The 18,377-nt window shown below is 34.9% G+C and overlaps 1 protein-coding gene across 3 annotated transcripts in view; it reads left to right on the top strand.

Annotated features, from left to right (window-relative positions):
* The window catches only part of TMEM209 (transmembrane protein 209), a 28,203-nt gene extending 10,241 nt beyond the window's left edge, over positions 1–17,962 (top strand). For all 3 annotated transcript variants that reach the window (XM_040259632.1, XM_040259630.1, XM_040259631.1), the window contains 9 exons: positions 1,300–1,475; positions 2,292–2,363; positions 4,502–4,598; positions 7,277–7,402; positions 9,572–9,669; positions 10,716–10,830; positions 10,933–11,030; positions 12,654–12,727; positions 16,227–17,962. In XM_040259632.1, coding sequence (XP_040115566.1) covers positions 1,300–1,475; positions 2,292–2,363; positions 4,502–4,598; positions 7,277–7,402; positions 9,572–9,669; positions 10,716–10,830; positions 10,933–11,030; positions 12,654–12,727; positions 16,227–16,281 — 911 coding nt within the window. In that variant the 3' untranslated portion in view covers positions 16,282–17,962. The remainder of the gene's footprint in view (positions 1–1,299; positions 1,476–2,291; positions 2,364–4,501; positions 4,599–7,276; positions 7,403–9,571; positions 9,670–10,715; positions 10,831–10,932; positions 11,031–12,653; positions 12,728–16,226) is intronic.
* The last annotated feature ends 415 nt before the right edge of the window (positions 17,963–18,377 follow it).

The following is an 18,377-nucleotide window of genomic DNA, read 5'->3' as shown; positions in this document are numbered from 1 at the left end:
ACAAGACTGGCTCGCCTCCAAGGTTTTGATGCTGTGACTTGAAATACTGCCACATGTCCCTTTCATGATTTCTCATCCTCCATGCCTCTAAACATCAAAAGAAAACCAGTTTTATTATTTTATAGTCATGCCTTTTAAAAATACTGCTAAGATTAAAAAAACTAGTCTCTATTTGTGATTTCTCTGTGAGGGTATGAAATATCAATTGATATTTTGACATCAGTTAAACTTTGAAAAAAATAAACTCTTCCTAAGTATCAATGGACGTGAGTTTGACCAAGCTCTGGGAGATGGTAAAGCACAGGGAAACCTGGGGTGCTGCAGTCCATGGGGTCACAAAGAGTCGGACATGACTGAGTCAGACACGACTGAGTGACTGAACAACAACAAAGTATCATATGATTGTCTTGAAACTTTGCTGTTTACTAAGGAATTGTGCTAGATGCTGGGCTTCCCAGGTGGCGCAGAGGTAAAGAACCCGCCTGCTAATGCAAAAGACGAGGGTTCAGTCCCTGGGTTGGGAAGATTCCCCTGGAGTAGGAAATGGCAACCCACTCTAGTGTTCTTGCCTGGAAAATTCCATGGACAGAGGAGCCTGGTGGGCTACAGTGCATGGGGTTATAGAGTCAGACACGACTGAGCACACATGTGCTAGATACTAGGGAAAAAACACTCCCTGCCCTCAAGGAGCTCAGATTGTGTTTGGGAAAGGGGATAAACCTTAAAGTGTGGTAAGTACTGTGGTAAAGTCCCTAACTATGACTGTTTATGTTTCCTAAAAGTAAAATGATAAACTTAGAAGTGTAATCGGCATACGGTCTCTTTTAATACAACACAAGAATTACTAGAGACTATAAATAGACCACAGTGTAGTGCTGGGAAGAGTTGAGTTTAGCTGCTAGCCAAAAGACTAGTATATTAATAGGAGGCTGTAGTTATCCCATTCAGAAAGAGCTTCTAAAAATTCAAGCAAGAACTTAGCCTATTTATTTCCTGATGAAATTTGTCTTTTGTTTCTCTCTGAATCATTGGAAAGTCTTAGAGAATGAAACAAGCTTAATTTTACAACAAAAATAAGCAGACACTTGCAACTACTTAGAAATCTGATGGCTGTTAAAGTGATACTTCTTTTTAATGTTTAGCACGAGCACTCCATTTCTCTAAAGATAATGTTGGGAGGAGAGAAGGCTTTGTCTTGGTTGCCATTGCATAGGTTCCTAGATACCCAGCGCTCATATACCCGCCCCTGATATCAAAATCACTACAGCACACTGATACTCCTTACATGCATCGTGGTAGGAAGCCCAGATTCCACGTCGCCGTCCACCAGTCCTACTTTCTGGAACTACAATCGTTCTGTGGGGGATTATGCACAGACTTTGAAGAAGTTTCAGTATCAGCTTGCCTGTAGGTCTCAGGCGCCATGTGCTAACAAAGATGAAGCCGATCTCAGCTCTAAACAAGCTGCAGAGGAGGTAAGTGGAAAATGAAAGTGACTTGATGTTTGTGATTTACAGGTTGTTCGAAAGTCTTCTTTTCTACTTCTGGAAATTGTTTTCTGTAACATCCGCTTTTACTGGCTAGAAATGTAAATCTGGCACATGTTATACACTAGAAAGGGGCTTTCCTGGTGGCTCAGATGGTAAAGAGTCCACCCGCAGTGTGGGAGACCTGGGTTCAATCCCTGGGTCGCAAGATCCTCTGGAGAAGGGAATGGCAAACCACTACAGTCCATAGGGTCTCAAAGAGTCGGACACAACTGAGCAACTTCACTGTCAACTTTCTCAAACACTGGAAAGACCCCTAGCTAACTTGTGTACTGAAAATTGAATTATATTCTACATTTTACTCTTTATGACACAGAGTTAACATTAGTGTCCTACCTAAAACAAATTTTGTGGCACTCATTCATAAAAAGATATCTCAGGTATCTATTTGTACTTAACATATACAAGATTCTTGCTCTTAAAATAACATTTGGATTAGAACATTTGACTAGAATATACATTTGATATAGAATATTTTGTAGTTTCATCAGTTTAGTAGGAAATAAAGGATTTTGAATTTTCTTCTTCTTAAAAAAAGAATATTTAAACATACCAATGTAAGGAATTTTAAATGTTTGTGCATGAATAGCAACTACTGCATGTTAATCAGGTCAGTACTGATGATCATGAAGTTTTTTCCAAAGTATTCAAAATATTTCTGAGGGTGGGGGAAGGGATGACTGATAACCTGGCAAGACTTTTCCTCACTGATTGTTCATTCTAAACATTTTTTTTTTTTAACAGGTTTGGGCAAGAGTAACTATGAATAGACAACTTCTTGATCATATGGATTCATGGACAGCTAAGTTCAGAAATGTGAGTTTTGGCATTACTCTGTGGACCATATTGGTGCCTCTTCATATACAAAGTCTGTTATTAGCATATCAGTTAGAGATGTTAATTATTAGACCATCAGAATAAAATGTTACTAAAACTGCACTATGGGTGACACACATAAGGATAAACATGACGTTTACCATATGGTATCTGCATTCTTGGGACTTTTTCCCCCTCAGTACTTAGCAAATCACCGTATTCTGAGTGGATAAAGGAACAGCATATTTAGTTGTTAAGATCTTCCCTTTCCCAACATCTCAGTTTTGCTTTTCAGAGAGCTTTCCTATCAGAGCCTGTTGTGTGTCTAGACATGTGAGGGAAGCAAAAATGAGGTCATTATTCTCTGAAAACTTCAGTGTTAAAGACCATAACATATACCTGAAGCTACTTCAGATTGTATCCTTTTCTTCAGTTTTTCCTGAGAAGAGCCTTCTAATCTTTGGCCTGGAGGTTGGCAAAAGCCAGCTCTCCCACATACAGAGTGAGTGAGTTTCCTGGTTTCAACCCTACCTCATTCTATTACTCTCTGTGGTACCCACATGTCCCCGGTCTAGGGGGCAAACTGGCCCCTCCTCCACTACAGGAAGCTCCACTTAGACTCTGTAGAAGCTTCTTACACTGTTTCATCCTCCACCATTTACTCACTGACTCCCCATCTTCTGGAAATACTATATATTGAAGTCATTGTACTCATTTTTTGTTTTGTTATCGTTTACATAGGGTGTCAAGAGAGGGTATGCTGAAAATAGTAGGCTACTTTATTGAACCAGAAGCCTGGTTGGCTTTTTTGAATAAAAATTCCAGAGCCAGCCCTAGAACTACTCAGTGAGGCCTTCTAGGAGTGAGGCCTGGATCTCCCTTTTGCATCTCAGACAATTTTGTTGCAGCCTAAATGCTGCTGGCAAGTAGGATACATTTAATAAATCCTGGAAGAATGAACAAGTGAAATGATTTCCTAGAACTGTACTTCCTTTTATTTCCACTTATAGGCTTATCTAAAAATGCTAATATATTTAAAAGACAAAGTCTTGGTCAGGAGTATTAGCTTGGAAGAAATGCAAACACAATCCTTGATCTGAATTCCTTAGGCTACAATGGTCTGAAATTTAGGGGATTTTGTGTAGTTTCTTTTGAAAAGCAGTGTATACATATACCATATATTTTATAATACACTAGCAGGGTCTTTTTAGTACTCAGTAATCAACCACATTATTGCTTCTGCAGCAAAACATATGAACAATCATGCTGAGTAAGATAAAGTCTAAAAATAGTTCCATAGGAATTCAATTCAGGTCTTGCCAATATATCAAATTTTCTTGCTAACTAAATTATAAAAACACATCATTTTCAGAGGTTTTTTAATTCAAAAATTTTATTAAGAATTGTATAACTTGTATTTGATCTGAAACTTTTTCTCATCCTTCTGCTTTATGGTTAAACAGAAATGTGGAAGCAGAAAGGGTAGTTGAAGTTGGTGTTGAACACACACCCAAAACCTATAACACACAAACCAGGTTGGGTGTGGATTCTTTGAACAGTCTTTTCACATACCAGGATGAGTTTGATATCAGCCATGCAAAGTGGCATTTGAAATTCCTAGTCCTAAAGTGAATAGTACAATATTCACAAACTAGTTTTAGTATAATAATATCAGTTTTCCACATGGTTAGGGAATTGAGGGAGCCTGCTGAGAGAGAATCAGTTATGCTAGTTTTAAAAACTATTATACTAATCACAAACCAGTAAAAAATGCTACATGTGTAAATATGTGACTGATTACCCTAGAAATATAAACTAAAGATGATCCTTTTAGCTAAGTATTAATGTATAATTATAGAAAGAATTTAAGAAAAACTTAACATGTAACTATAAATTTTATATCTTCAAAAAACAGGCAAACAGGCATATCTGATTTAAGAGTATAACTTCATTAACTTACATTCTGTTAGCATATTTACTTAACTCTGTAGACTTTGGGTGCTGTTACTTCCATTCTCTTTCACTATGTACTCTATTAATATTCAAGTACAAGACAGTAAAAAGAACTTTCATGAAAATAGTCTTTTGAGAAATGCTTTAAAATTGTGTGTAAAATTGTTCATCTCATTTCTCCCTAGTGGATCAACGAGACAATATTAGTGCCGCTTGTGCAAGAGATTGAGTCTGTCAGCACGCAGATGAGGCGAATGGGTTGTCCAGAGCTGCAAATAGGAGGTATGTGAGAACAGAGCCCAGCATTTGAGTTCCTTCAGTGAATCTGCCAAGTGGAAAATTTCTTCTTGTAATGGGCTATTTAACAGCATCCTTTGTTACCTTTTTTTTTTTTTTAACATTTTCCTGGTGGCTAATAATACTGAGCATCTATTCATGTGCTGGGCCATTTGTATATCGTCTTAGGAGAAGTACCTTTTCAGATCTTTTACCCATTTTTTTTTTCCCCATTTTTTTTTTCCCCTTTACCCATTTTTAAATTGAGTTGTCTTTATTATTGAGTTGTAGATATTCTTTATTTATTCAAGTTCTTTGTTTATACAAGTAGCTTATTAGATACTAATTACAAAATTGTACAAAGCATAAAAAATGTTTAACAATGCTAATTTTAAATCCTCCATTTTCGATTTGTCTGCTAAAAATAAAACTGTTAAAAGTTTAGTGTAATATAATTTGCCTAAAGTATATATACTATAACTTACTTAGTGCTAAGTAGTGAAGTTTCAAAAATATAAGGAGTATTTTAGTCTACCAGATCTTTCTAGAGAACGGATTTCTCTTTGAAATATGTAAAAGCTTTGGATTGTATATTAACACTTTCCATTTGCTTTGGATATCTTTTCATCCGTCTTTATTCTCTAGGTTAGGTATAGAATTGTACATTGCTAAAGTACTGGCATCATTGACTCAGTGGACATGAGTTTGAGCAAACTCTGGGAGATAGTGAAGGACAGGAAAGCTTGACGTGCCGCAGTCAAGGGGTCACAAAGAGTCAGACACAACTGAGCGACTGAGCAACAACATTTACTGAGTACCCCAATTTTGTTGTTTATTTATTCATTTGGCTGTGCTGGGTCTTACTTAGTTGCAGCATGTGGGATCTCGTTCCCTGACCAGGGATCAAACCTGGACCCCCTGCGTTGCGGAAGTCCCCAGATGTTTTATATATAATGTTATATATAATGTTATATATAATGTTTTATATATAATGTTCACATTAACCTTGAAAGCTAGCTTTTAGTGCCTATTTTATGAAACAGGCCGCTAAGACTCAGAGAGGTAAAGTAACTAGCCCAGTGTCACAGAGCAGTGATTCGAGGCCAGAGCTCTCTGATTCCAAAGTTAGAAGGGTTACTTCCTAGGTCTTGGTAGTATTATTTGAACTTACAGTTATCTTTTTTGAGATTTTTTTTATAAGCTATAAAAATAAGTATCTTTCACATTTTACCAGTGTGATGTGCTTTTTAGAAAAGAACAGCATTGTTTTATCACTGCAAAAACAACATGTGTATGTTCATTGTAGAAAATTTGGAAAGTGGGCTTTCCTGGTGGTAAAGAATCCACCTGCCAGTGTAGGTTCAGTCCCTGGTTTGGGAACATCCCCTGGAGAAGGAAATGGCAACCCACTCCAGTATTCTTGCCTGGGAAATCCCATGGACAGAGGAGTCTGGTGGGCTGTAGTTCATGGGGTCACAAAAGAGTTGGACACAACTCAGCAACTAAACAGCAACAACATAGAAATACACAAAGAATATTACCTATGATTGTACTTCAGGAGATAACCACAATCGGTCAGTTGGTTTTTTGTTTTTTACTTTAATCATGAAAGCTGTTCAGTTTTAGTTTTCGTAGAAAGATCTTTCAGGAAGGAGGGGACATATGTATACCTATGGCTGATTCATGTTTTTATTTGGCAAAAAGCAATAAAATTCTGTAAAGCAATTGTCCATCAATTTAAAAATAAATTTTAAAAAATGGAGAATCAGTCAGTTTTAGTTACAATTGCATATTTTTTGGAGAAAGATACTGTGATACTGTATATATCAGTTGTATGTTATAATTTAAGAACATTAACATGTGGAAAGTATGTATTTGGGAGTTGAGCAAATTGTATGTATGTGTATATATTTTTAATTGAATTAAAGTCATACCTCCTTTTTTCCCTCCACTTTTTCTTTTGTTAAGTATTCTCCAGTACTATTTTTATGGCTAGTTTATATTTCTTTTCTATGGATGTAATATATTGTATTTAACTGATCTTTGTTATATAATACAAGATTTTCCCCTTACTAATAGTGCTGTAAGTAAATGTCCTTTTACTTAAATATTTGTGTACATTTATAATTACCTCTTTACAATAATTTCTGAGAGGTGAAGTTGTAAGTTCAGTAGGTATAAATGTATTAAGCCTTTGTACATAATCCTTCAAAAAGCTTAAAATGAATTTATATTCTATTAATAATGTCACCTATAAGAAAGCCTCTTTTCCCAACATTGTATAATAAGGTTGGACATTTTGAAACTTTCTGTTGGTTTATTAATTTCTTTGGATAGTAGTCTTTCATGAAATGAAGAGAGAAATCACTGTCATAAAGTTTTCACTTGTCAGTGGCATAATAGACATCTTTTAATTCAATCTGATTTTGAAAGCTGTTGTGTATCTTTTTGTTAATATATACACCCCACAAGAGTCTCCTGTGTATTAGTTGTTTATATAGCTGCCACCTTGCCAGAAATGGTCAAGTAAATTGTAGGTAAAATAGATAATGCGGGTTGTTAAGATAAACTATCGTTGCTTTTATTTATTCCTTCAACATCTATTCAGGGAAGAGCATTTGAAGTTTTTTTGAAGGTCGACACGAAGAATAACCTGTGTGTCCTGTGTGTTTTAATTTTAACAGAGGCTAGTATTACTAGCTTGAAACAGGCTGCTTTAGTCAAAGCTCCACTCATTCCAACTCTGAATACAATCGTGCAGTATCTAGACCTCACTCCAAATCAGGAATACTTGTTTGACAGGATCAAAGGTAATTATTGATTTGAAGGGGAAAAAAATGAGAGCTCTTAAAAATGGTCAAAATAATGTAGTTATCCTTGAATACAGTAATAATTTTGTCCTATATAGGGAAACTTAAATATGAGCTAAATGGGTTCACGTGAATATTTCATTCATTTTCTATTCTTAAACCACCAAGAATGGATGCCACAGTGACATTCTTTATAATTTTAGTATGCTGATCTTATTTCTTTCAGTTTTGATAGGTCATGTGTAATATGTTGCTGCTTTATATTTCTGTTATATCCTGATTATTTGGGGAAAACAATCCTGGTTATTTTCCTGGGTTGGGAAGATCCTCTGGAGAAGAGAATGGCAACCCACTCCAGTATTCTCGCCTGTAAAATCCTATAGACAAAGGAGCCTGGGCGGGCTGCAGTCTGTGAAGTCTCAAAAGAGTCAGACATGACTGAGTGACAGAGAGTGTGCGCGTATACACTCGTGCACAATCTTCTCAGGAGACTGACTTGAGAATCAGGGTGTTTCGCCTCCCTGATACCCCCACATACTCTGTTTATGGCTCCCTACATTTATTTGGATAGACTCTAAAATGGTCTCATCACTAAAACAAGTTTTAGAAATATTCTTTCACTTTTTAGATTTATCATAAATCTTAATTTGCAAGTGTTATGTTGCCCCTTCTGTATTCTAGGCTTAGACTAGTGTTCAGGAATGAACGTGTATCCTGACTTTTTTTTTGAGTATAATTGCTTTATAATGTGTACGTTTCCACCATCCATATATCCTCCCTTCCCTCGTGAGCCTCCCTCGCACCACTCCCTGCAAGTGCCACCCACCTGGGTCGTCACAGAGCTCCGAGCTGAGCTCCCTGTGCTGTGCCGTGGCTTCCCGCTGGCTAGCTGCTTGACACGTGGTAGTATATGTCAGTGCTACTCTCTCACTCACCCCACCCTCTCCTCCCCAAAGATGTTCTGTATAAGGAGAATTCAGACATACTTAAAACTAGACACAAGAGTCTGCTCAGCCTTCTTCTGCCTAGCACCCAGTTCTAGCAGCCGTCAGTCCCTGTGCAGCCCTCACCCTTCCCATAGTCCCATCTGCCTCCTCCCTTCCTGCATTCTTTGAGGCCAGTTCTGTATGTCATCATCAGATTATCTGCAAGGATCTTGATATGTATCTGTAGAAGAGGATAAGGCCTTTTAAAAAGAGAACCACAAACACAGTGATCACACCTCAGGGGAAGATCCCCTGGAGGAGAAAATGGCAACCCACTCCAGTATTCTTGTCTGGAAAATCCCATGGATGAAGTCTGACAGGCTACAGTCCATGGGGTTGCAAAGAGCTGGGTACAACTGAGTGACTAACTCTTCACTTTGCCTCATAGTTAACAGGATATTTATACATCAAAAAAAAGATGTGTGTGTGCACATATATACAGAGTGTGTATACATATATGTATAAAGTTTTATATGTCAAGTATAAAAATGTTTAAAAAACACAGTGAACATTTATATGGGGCTTCTAGATTGAACAATTACCATCCTTTTACCATATTTGATTATCTCTCTATATACATACACACATGCATTTTATATATACACACACACATTTTTTTGCTCTTAACATTGTGGACATCATTACTTCTCAGCACATGAGTTCCTAAAAGTAAGAAAGAACATTCTGAAAAGTGAAAGCGAAGTCGCTCAGTCGTGTCCGACTCTGCGACCCCATGGACTGTAACCTACCTGTAATACAATTAGCAGACCTTAAGAATGAGTATTTCTATATCTGATAATCCAGTTTATATTCAGATTTCCCGTTTGTCCAGAGACTCTTATATACCCTTTTTCTCCCTGAGTGGAATAGTTTATGCTCACACATTACATTGTGTTGCTTTCTTTTTTTTTTTCTGTCTAAAACAGTTCTGTCAACTTTTTTTCCCCCATGTGACATTGCCTTTTTTAAGAATCCAGAACAGTAATCTCATCTTACATTGGATTTATCTTATTCTTTCTTCATGGTGCTATTTAAATTAATTTTTTATATCGTGTATTTCTTTGTTGGAATGTTTTGATTGGGTTTTTAAGATGACATACTTTCCTTGTTGTAACTCCTTAGCCTGTTTCTCCTTCTTTCTTATACATTCTTAGCTTTTTAAATTTCACCTATGTTGCTACAGAACTTTCTCAGGGAGGCTGTATGAGCTCGTTTCGATGGAATAGAGGTGGAGACTTTAAAGGTCGCAAGTGGGATACAGACCTGCCCACGGATTCTGCTGTAAGTCCTCAGTTTTATTTTTATTTCTACTTATTTTATTTTATTTTTGTTTTATTATTTTATTTATTTTTATTTTTCTCAGTTTGACATTTTTGTTATGGGTTTATTTTTCCCTTATAAAATAAGCATTAAAAGAACATAGAGGGAATTCCCTGGTGGTCCAGTGGTTAGGACTCACTGCTTTCACTGCTGTAAGCCCAGGTTCAATCCCTGGTCAAGGAACTAAGATCCTGCAAGCTGCATGCCATGGCTGAAAAAGAAAAAAAGAAAGAAAAAAAAAACGTTTTTAAATAAAAAAAACTTTAGAAATTAAGTAGAAATAAAAAATTAAAATTGTACTGGCATCTTAACCCAACCACTGTTAATATTTTGGTGTACTTTCTTATTTTTTTCTTTACTTAGATTGTGCTATTTTTAATGTTTGTTTTTTTTTATCATAGATGTAATTGTAAAATTTGTGTCCTGCTTTCTTTCACTTTTCAGCATTTAAGTATTTGCATTATTACTCACTGTCATTTAACTGACCTAAAAGTTTTGGAAATATGTAGTGGCGGGGGCAGGGGTCGGGATTTTTGTTTTTCTATCTTAAATACCGTCAGGAGTAACATAATACATGTTTCCTTCTAATTTGGGGTTATGACTTTAAGAAACATTCCTAGAATTAGATTTATGAGATCAAAGACTGTAAAGTTTTGAGCATTTAAAAGTTTCTCAGAATTATGTTTGTTTTTTTAAAATGACTGTTGCATGTGAAAATGAAGTTTTAAATGCTGATATTTAAGAATTAAATATATGTGTATTTTATCTTGATTTTGCTGTTAATTAACTATATGAGGGTGAATAATCCACTTAACACAAAATTAGGAATGTCTTTTATCTTTTCATTTTATAGATTTCATCTTACAAATATAACCACTTAAAAGCATTTTTGCTAATTCTTTCTCTGGGGAACAGTTTAAAAATTGCAATCGTTACAAACAGATGTTTGAAAAGTACCACACATAGGTTTTCATGCTGACTTTGAAAAATTATTTCCTTGTCTTCAGATCGTCATGCATGTATTTTGCACCTACCTTGATTCCAGATTACCTCCACATCCTAAATATCCTGATGGAAAAACATTTACTTCTCAGCACTTTGTTCAGACACCAAATAAACCAGGTATAAACAACCTCTCCTAAAAGAATGAGTTGAGCTTTTCATGTAAAATAATGTAGTGGGGGCTTTTTGTTTGTTTTTTAATGTAGCCTGTTTCCTTTACAGATGTGACAAATGAGAACGTTTTCTGCATTTATCAGAGTGCTATCAACCCTCCCCATTATGAGCTCATCTACCAGCGTCATGTCCACAATCTTCCAAAGGTACTTCTAAATATAGCAGTTGCTGTTACTAATGTCATGGATGACTTACTTTGATATTTCTTTTAAAATTAGATTCTCTTTATGAAATAGGTAGACTTCTTAAGTTAGGGGGAAAGTGCTATTTTTATATCCCTTTTTTTTTAAAATTCTGAAAGTAATATATACTTAATTTGGAAAAGTATGAAGAAAAGGAAGAAAAATTCATTCCATTATTTAGAGGAAGCTGTTACTATTTGGTGGTTGTTTTTTTTTTTTTCTTTTTGGTTTTCTCTGTACTTTTTTATGGGTTGAAATCATATTATGTATAGTTCTATATCCTTTAAAAAATTAACATTATAACATAATTTTCCATGACTTTAAAAGTCTTCATAAAAACACTTTTTAATGACTATTTAAAAACTTCATAATAAAGATATAATTTATGCAACCACTCCCTACAGTTGGACATTTTGGATGTTTCTAATTCTTCATTGTCATAAATACCTTTATGCATATAACTGTCTGTATTTTGGGTAATTTTTTAGCTCAAAGTCAAAAAGTGGAATTCTAGGTAATAGAATATTTTCAAGGCTGTTAAAATATATTATCAAATTACTATATGAAAAAATTTATTGTACCAGTTTATACTTCTATCCAGGCATTTTACTCTTAATTATAAACATCAGTTCTGTTGATGACCTTTGTGGTTATTTTGTTACCAGCATCTTTACTAAAGAAATTTTACATAGACTAAATCATAAATTATATTCTTCATTCTGTCAGATACCCAGGAGAGAATATTTCTTTTTTTTTTTAGTTTAATATTTCAGCTTTGTAAGTGTAAATAATTTGGGCCATTTAAAGAAACACTGTCTTTAAAAATCGTATATCCTAAAGATATTTTAGACAAAACACTTAAATCAGAGTGGACAGGTATAAGTTAATCAGTAAACTGAAAATCTCAATCAGGAGCTATCAATAGTTTGAGTTTAGTGCTAGCAAAATACTGCCTTGTCCCTTGTAGATAAAATAAATTTACATTTAATATATTACTTATACTGTTATATATCATAATGTATTTTAAAGTGTGATTAAAGATTTTTTAATCTCAACACTTTTGTTTAAACTGTTGATTTTGGGGGTAGTGTTTTGTGTGTAGGATATAGAGGTACCAGCTTCAGAGTATCTCCCATCCAGTCCTTCGTAAATGCTGCTCCCCTTGTGTGGGAATTTCCCAGTGTGTTTATTTCTGCTTATCTTTCAGGTCTCAACTTAAAAATATCTCTTCTCAGGGAGGCATTGCTTCACTGCTCTAGTTTTTATGTGTTTGTTCCCATGGCACCCTGCACCTCCTCCTCTCTCGTAACATTCATTACACGTTAGTTCTGAGTTTCCTGTCTGCCTTTTCCTTCTGCTAGACTTTAAACTCCTTGATTACATGGATCCTCTCTGTTTTATTCACCACAGAAGTCCCACTTATAGCACAAAAGTAGGTACTTTGTTTAATGAATGAATGAAAGCCTGAATTACATGGAATTCTGAATTAGTAGAATATAAATTGATAGGATCCACACTTACCACTCAGACTGAATTTTTGTCTTGGTTTGGTTTAAATCTTGCTGGGTTTTTTTGTCTTTGTTCCAGGGCCGAAATAATATGTTTCACACACTGTTGATGTTCCTCTACATTATAAAAACCAAAGAGTCAGGAATGCTTGGGTAGGTATTAATGCTTTAAAAATACAAGTACTTATTTTATACACTTTTTCTTATGTTCGGATTCTGCAGAAGGCAGCATCGTATAGTGAAAAGATTTGTGGACTAAACAATACCAGATATGGCTTCTAGTACTGGCTCAGCGCTTTCACTAACCATTTCTGCCATCTTGAGCAAGTCCATTAATTCCTTAAAACCTCCATTTCCCTATTGATAAAAAGGCAATTTGACCACATTATTGGCTTTTACAGTGGTGTTCCCCAGAGGGACAATTCAGATATATCAGGCTCTCGCCACTTTAAAATTAAAAGAACAAACAAACCAACTGGAGTGCTGTTTGTTCAGGCTATCCCATTTCAGACACAGAGCCTTCTGCAAAATATTTACACTTCCAAAGAGACTGAGTCAGCACCCATTCCATAATACTGTTAATCGGAATGGAAAAATGGTCAGTTGAAATTATTTACTTTGTGTCTTTTAAATACTTAGTAATGAAGCTCACATACTGTTACAGTAAACTCAAAATAGCTGTCTTGTCATTTTGGTGATTTGAAATTTCAGTGCTTCAAAACAGTATGTGAAGTAAATGGACCCCAGCTAATGCTGGGTAAATCCAGTAATGCACTGGCTGGAAGTCTGAGAATCTGGGTTCTGGGTGCATCTCTGCCTGCACTAAGTAACCTGAGGCTAAAAAAATGAAAAGGAAAGAGCTGAGTAGAAAGCATCAGTCTGTTCAGCTCTGATCTGCATGTTTCTGTTCAGTTCTATTTACGTGTCCTATTTAATAACAGGTTTAGAACAGCACTGTCCCACACAGCAGCCACCAGCCACATGTGTGTGGCATTGAGCATTTGAAACATGACTAGTCTAGACTGAGATGGGCTGTCAATGTAAAAGGTCCCCTGGAGGAGGAAATGGCAACCCATTCCAGTATTCTTGGCTGGGAAATTTCATGGACAGAAGTGCCTGGAGGGCAGCAGTCCATGGGGTTGCGAAGAGTCAGACACAACTGAGCATGCACACACCCACTAGAGTGTGAAATACGTAGACTAGCATTTAAAGACCTAGTATCAAATAATAAAGTGAAATATCTCTTTAATAATTTTGTGTATTGGTTACATGTTGAAATAATATGTTGGATATACTGAGTTAAATGAAGTATAAAATTATTCTCACCTGTTTCTTTTTACTGTTTAGTTTTTAAGGTTATATATTAATCTTTCTGTTGGACAGCACTGCACTGGAGAAAGACAAACTCCTATCTTTTTGGGTTTTTTTTCTGTCTTTAATTAAACATATTAGATGCAAAGATTTTAGGACATAAACTGAAATTTATAAACAGCTTTTTAAGAAATTTATCAGCTTCCTATAGCATGTATTTTTTTAATGTAAGAAAGATTAAATAGGAAACTCACTTTTGTCAGGCATCTCTGCTACCATGGTTCTTTTTTATTTTTTAATTACAAAAATAATGCATGCTCAATATAGAAATATTTAAACAGTACAGCAGTGTATAAACTAGAAATTGAAAACTCCCCTCTGATCAACTCTCTCTCAGTGCCACTCCTTCAAGGTATCCACTGGGTTATCAGTTTGAGGTGTATGTTTTTCCAGTTACTTTATGGGGAAAGTTGATTCTGTTTTTCTTTTTCATATTGTTTAAAAATATATTGTACCCAAACATATTACCTTGTGAGCTGCCTTTTAATCTTATGGTGTAGTTTGGATATTTTTCTGTGTCAATAAATAGACTTTTTTCCCTAAATTTTCTAGTAGCATTTGGTTATAGATACACATATATTAGAAAGATGGAATGTGCTATGGCTTTGTAATTCTTCATTTAAAAGTGTTTCTGGAAGGCTCTTTTGAAGTGGGGAATTAATTTAGCAGTATTTTAAATAGTGAATATTTTAATTGAAAATTTATCTTTTCCTCTAAAAATCTAAATTGATAACTGATACAAGCTTGTATTGAGTGCCATAGTTTAAAGTACTTAGTGGGACAGTGATTTACTCAGAGGCCCAAAAGAATTGATACAGTTCTTAAAGTGCTTATTTTCTCTGAATGAGCCCCTTATATGTGGAAACATAAGTGAAACATTTTAGACTAAAATTAATCTGTTTTTTATTTGATTTTTTTTAATCCAGGGGAAGAAAACTGAAATTACTAGCTTTTAAAATATGATTGATCTTTTTAATACATTGTAGAACAACCAAATGTTAAAAACTGCCCTCCTGTGTCATAAAGGAAATAAGCAAGTGGCTCAAATATAGTCCACTTGGAATCATGCCCATAATACAGCAGATTGATACAAATACATTACCAATTCAGTGCCACGTATTTGTGCAGTTACTAGAATGATATGAATGTTTTACTTCCAAGAAGGAAAAAAATCTAGACAGAATTGACTGCACAGTAAAGTGTCCTAAATAAAGTTTGAAACTTAAGTGACAAACTGAGACAAAGCATTATAATTGTAATGCTTAGAGCAAAGCTAAGGTAATATCCATCATATATAAAGAGCATGTACATTAGAAAAAAAAATGGTCAAAAACATGAACAAAAGACTTTTTCATAGAAGAGTGTTGTGCAATGGTTAACAAACATGAAAAAAGGCTGAGTCTCAAGCCAAAATTAAAAAAAAATTTTTTTCCCTATCATACTGAAATTTCTCATTTGCCATGTTGTTGAGGGTATGGAGAAAAAACACAGTTGATGAAATTACCCTTTTTGAAGAGCATTTTTGGTATATTAAAATTTTTTTATTAAAAGTAATACAAACTCATACTTTTAAAAGTCACTGTGCTAAAATTTCATGACAGAAATAAGGCATTCCCAGTATTCCCCAAGCCCACTTCCCAAAAGCAACCACTTAAAACTCTTCTAGCTCCAGATAGTAGAGATGTGTAGTTCTCCTTTGACTGTCATCCTGTTAGATGAGTCATTGTTCTCTTTTGGCCCTCTTCTCCTTCCCTCTTACTTTGAATACAGTTGTATTACTCTAGGGAGTAGATTTTTCTTTATATTATGTGCAGTAAGGCTTAATTTAAGCTATATTAGTAATACCTGTATTTACTGAAGCATCCCAAATAATTAGAAAACTCCTAATTGAAATCAAATATGTAAAGTTCTCTAAAAGGCCTAGCATCTCTAAATCTCCATTTAAAAAAATTTAATTGACCCTTTTACTTACTTGCTAAAATTGTCCTGTTAACTCCATCTGTTGTAGTAGTACTTGAGTTCCACTGAAAAATTAATTTTCAACACTCCATAAACAATTTGTTCTAAATTTGGGTTTTAAGCACAGGTAAGAAAGTAATAACTGTTACTAGAATTCATCTGATAAACCATGTATAACATAACTGATTGCAGAAAAGCACTAAATGTCAATTAAACTTGTATTCCTTGTAAAGACTCCTGTTATTTGGGGGTGGGGGGTGGGGAAGACCTTAAATGCTTGGCAATCAATTTCACTAATTTTTTTTTTTTTTTCTTTTTTTAGGAGAGTTAATCTTGGCCTCTCTGGTGTGAATATTTTGTGGATTTTTGGAGAGTAGTGGATAATTTAATTCCAAACATTTGGACTTAATTTGACTGAATCAGAAGTTGAATCTAAGCATTTGAGTCACTGCCTCTTCTGAAATAAGATACTATGTGTATGTTACAAACTCTTTAGATGTAACAGAAAATAGCTAGTGTGAAACATATTCTACACCAAGAAAAATTACCTTCAATTTTTTATCATTTCAGAAAAAACTACAACCCTTCAGATTTTTGTTGACACAAAACAGTGTGGTAGCCCTTAATTAATTCGAGTCCTTCTTCATTGTAACTGCCAAATAAGAATCATTCACCGTATTGTTCCCCACAAAATTGTTTTTTCAATTGAGTTATGTAGTATAAATAATTAAAAAGAAACAAGCAAATTGCTCATTTTTTTAAATGTCTTATATTTCCCCAATGTTTGGCAAATCAGCCCAAGGCCCAGATTTAAAGAAATGAGATAAACTTCTAAATAATGTTAATTCATGTGTATTTTAAAAATATTATTGAAAGGGATTTGATGGTATTAATGTTTAAAAAGTCAGCTCTCTATGAAGTTCACAGTTTTTGAACATGGTTTGAAAAATGCTGCATGGTCTTCTCTGTGATGCCCTCACCCCTTCCACTCCAGTCTTGCCTTGCCTCTCTCCTTCCCTGCCCCAGCCAGACTGGCCCTCTCAGTGGCCCCCACGCACTCCCACTGCCTGAGACATTCCTGCCCCACTCTTGGTCTTTCTGACCCTCCTCAGCACCCTTCTAAGTTCTGCCTAAACGTTGCTTTCCCAGGGGACTATCCCCTCCCCATCCCCTTTCCATTCCCACCACCGCCACCCAAATCCCCCACACCCTCTGACTGTTAACTCTCCTGGTACTTTTCAACTTATAGCTTCTTATCACCAAGAAGTGGTTTGAAATCACGTGTGCACGTGTATCTCTTTATGTCTCTTTACACCTGAGCTGTTCAATTACAGCAGCCACCTAAGGCTATTAAGCACTTGAAACACACCTTGTCTGAATTGTAATGTGCTGTGAGTGTAAAATTACATCAAAGACTTGATGTGAATAAAAGACCGTAAACTAAACAGAAAAATAAAAAGTCAACTTGGGTTACATTTAGCTGATAGAATTAAACTATTTAGGTCTTAGTCAAGAGACTGAAGACAAGAAAACAATTGCCTTGGTTTTAATAACTCAGTTTCACTATTCCCTAATATTGAGTTCCCTTCTTTAAGATCATATTCTCTCTTATCTGTTTAAATTTCTTAGATGTGTTCAAAATATCTGAAAAGTAGGAAATTACCAAATTTGTAAGTTTTGCTTGACTCTCCATCTATTTTTTTAAATGTATAAGTAGTATATCTAAGGCTAGAAGCATCTGTATATGTTTTCTGGGTTGACGTATTATTAGAGACTGCTTTACCTGGGAAACCAGTGTCTTCTCAAAAACTCCATGTCGGTGTTATATATGCTGCTGCTTTTGTATAATTTGTAAATCTTGTTCCTGTTTTTAAAAAGTCAGATGTCCAAAAGAAAGGAGGTTTCTATCTTATAACTGCTTTTGATATGTGCTAAATTTGTTAGGATAAAATACCAATTAAACATGTTAAATATAAGAACATTTTACAGTCTAAGCCTACCATTTCAAAAATTTGTGTATCTACTTCACAGTTATAAAAAATAAAAGATAATATGTCATTTCTTATATTAAAGTTTATGTGTCAAAAATGCAACATACAGTAAATATTTCACATAAAGTCTTAACGGTACATGTTAAAAAAGGAAAGATTTTGTTTGCCTACTAAGGGTGGTATGAGTTACTATACTCTGGGTAGCTTTCATATATTAATTTGTCTTCACAGATGTTTCAGCCAACATATACTTACTATAGCTTTTATTAAAAATACTTTAATGAATTAGTTTGACTTCATATTTCAAGAAGACACTGCACTGCAAATGTGGTAAATTTTTTGGTACTTCTGTTAAAATGATTAAATAATCTTTTCTCTAATGGTTATTTATAGTATATTTCTCACACATTTTTCTTCACTTGATGCATCCTTATGGGGTCAAATACACTAATCTTTTAGATTATGTCCACTGTATCATTCTT

This window comes from Oryx dammah, unplaced genomic scaffold (assembly GCF_014754425.2).
Source record: "Oryx dammah isolate SB20612 unplaced genomic scaffold, SCBI_Odam_1.1 HiC_scaffold_18, whole genome shotgun sequence".
NCBI lineage: Eukaryota > Metazoa > Chordata > Mammalia > Artiodactyla > Bovidae > Oryx > Oryx dammah.
Note: the sequence above shows the minus strand (reverse complement) of the source record. Positions and strands in the feature narration are given on the sequence as shown.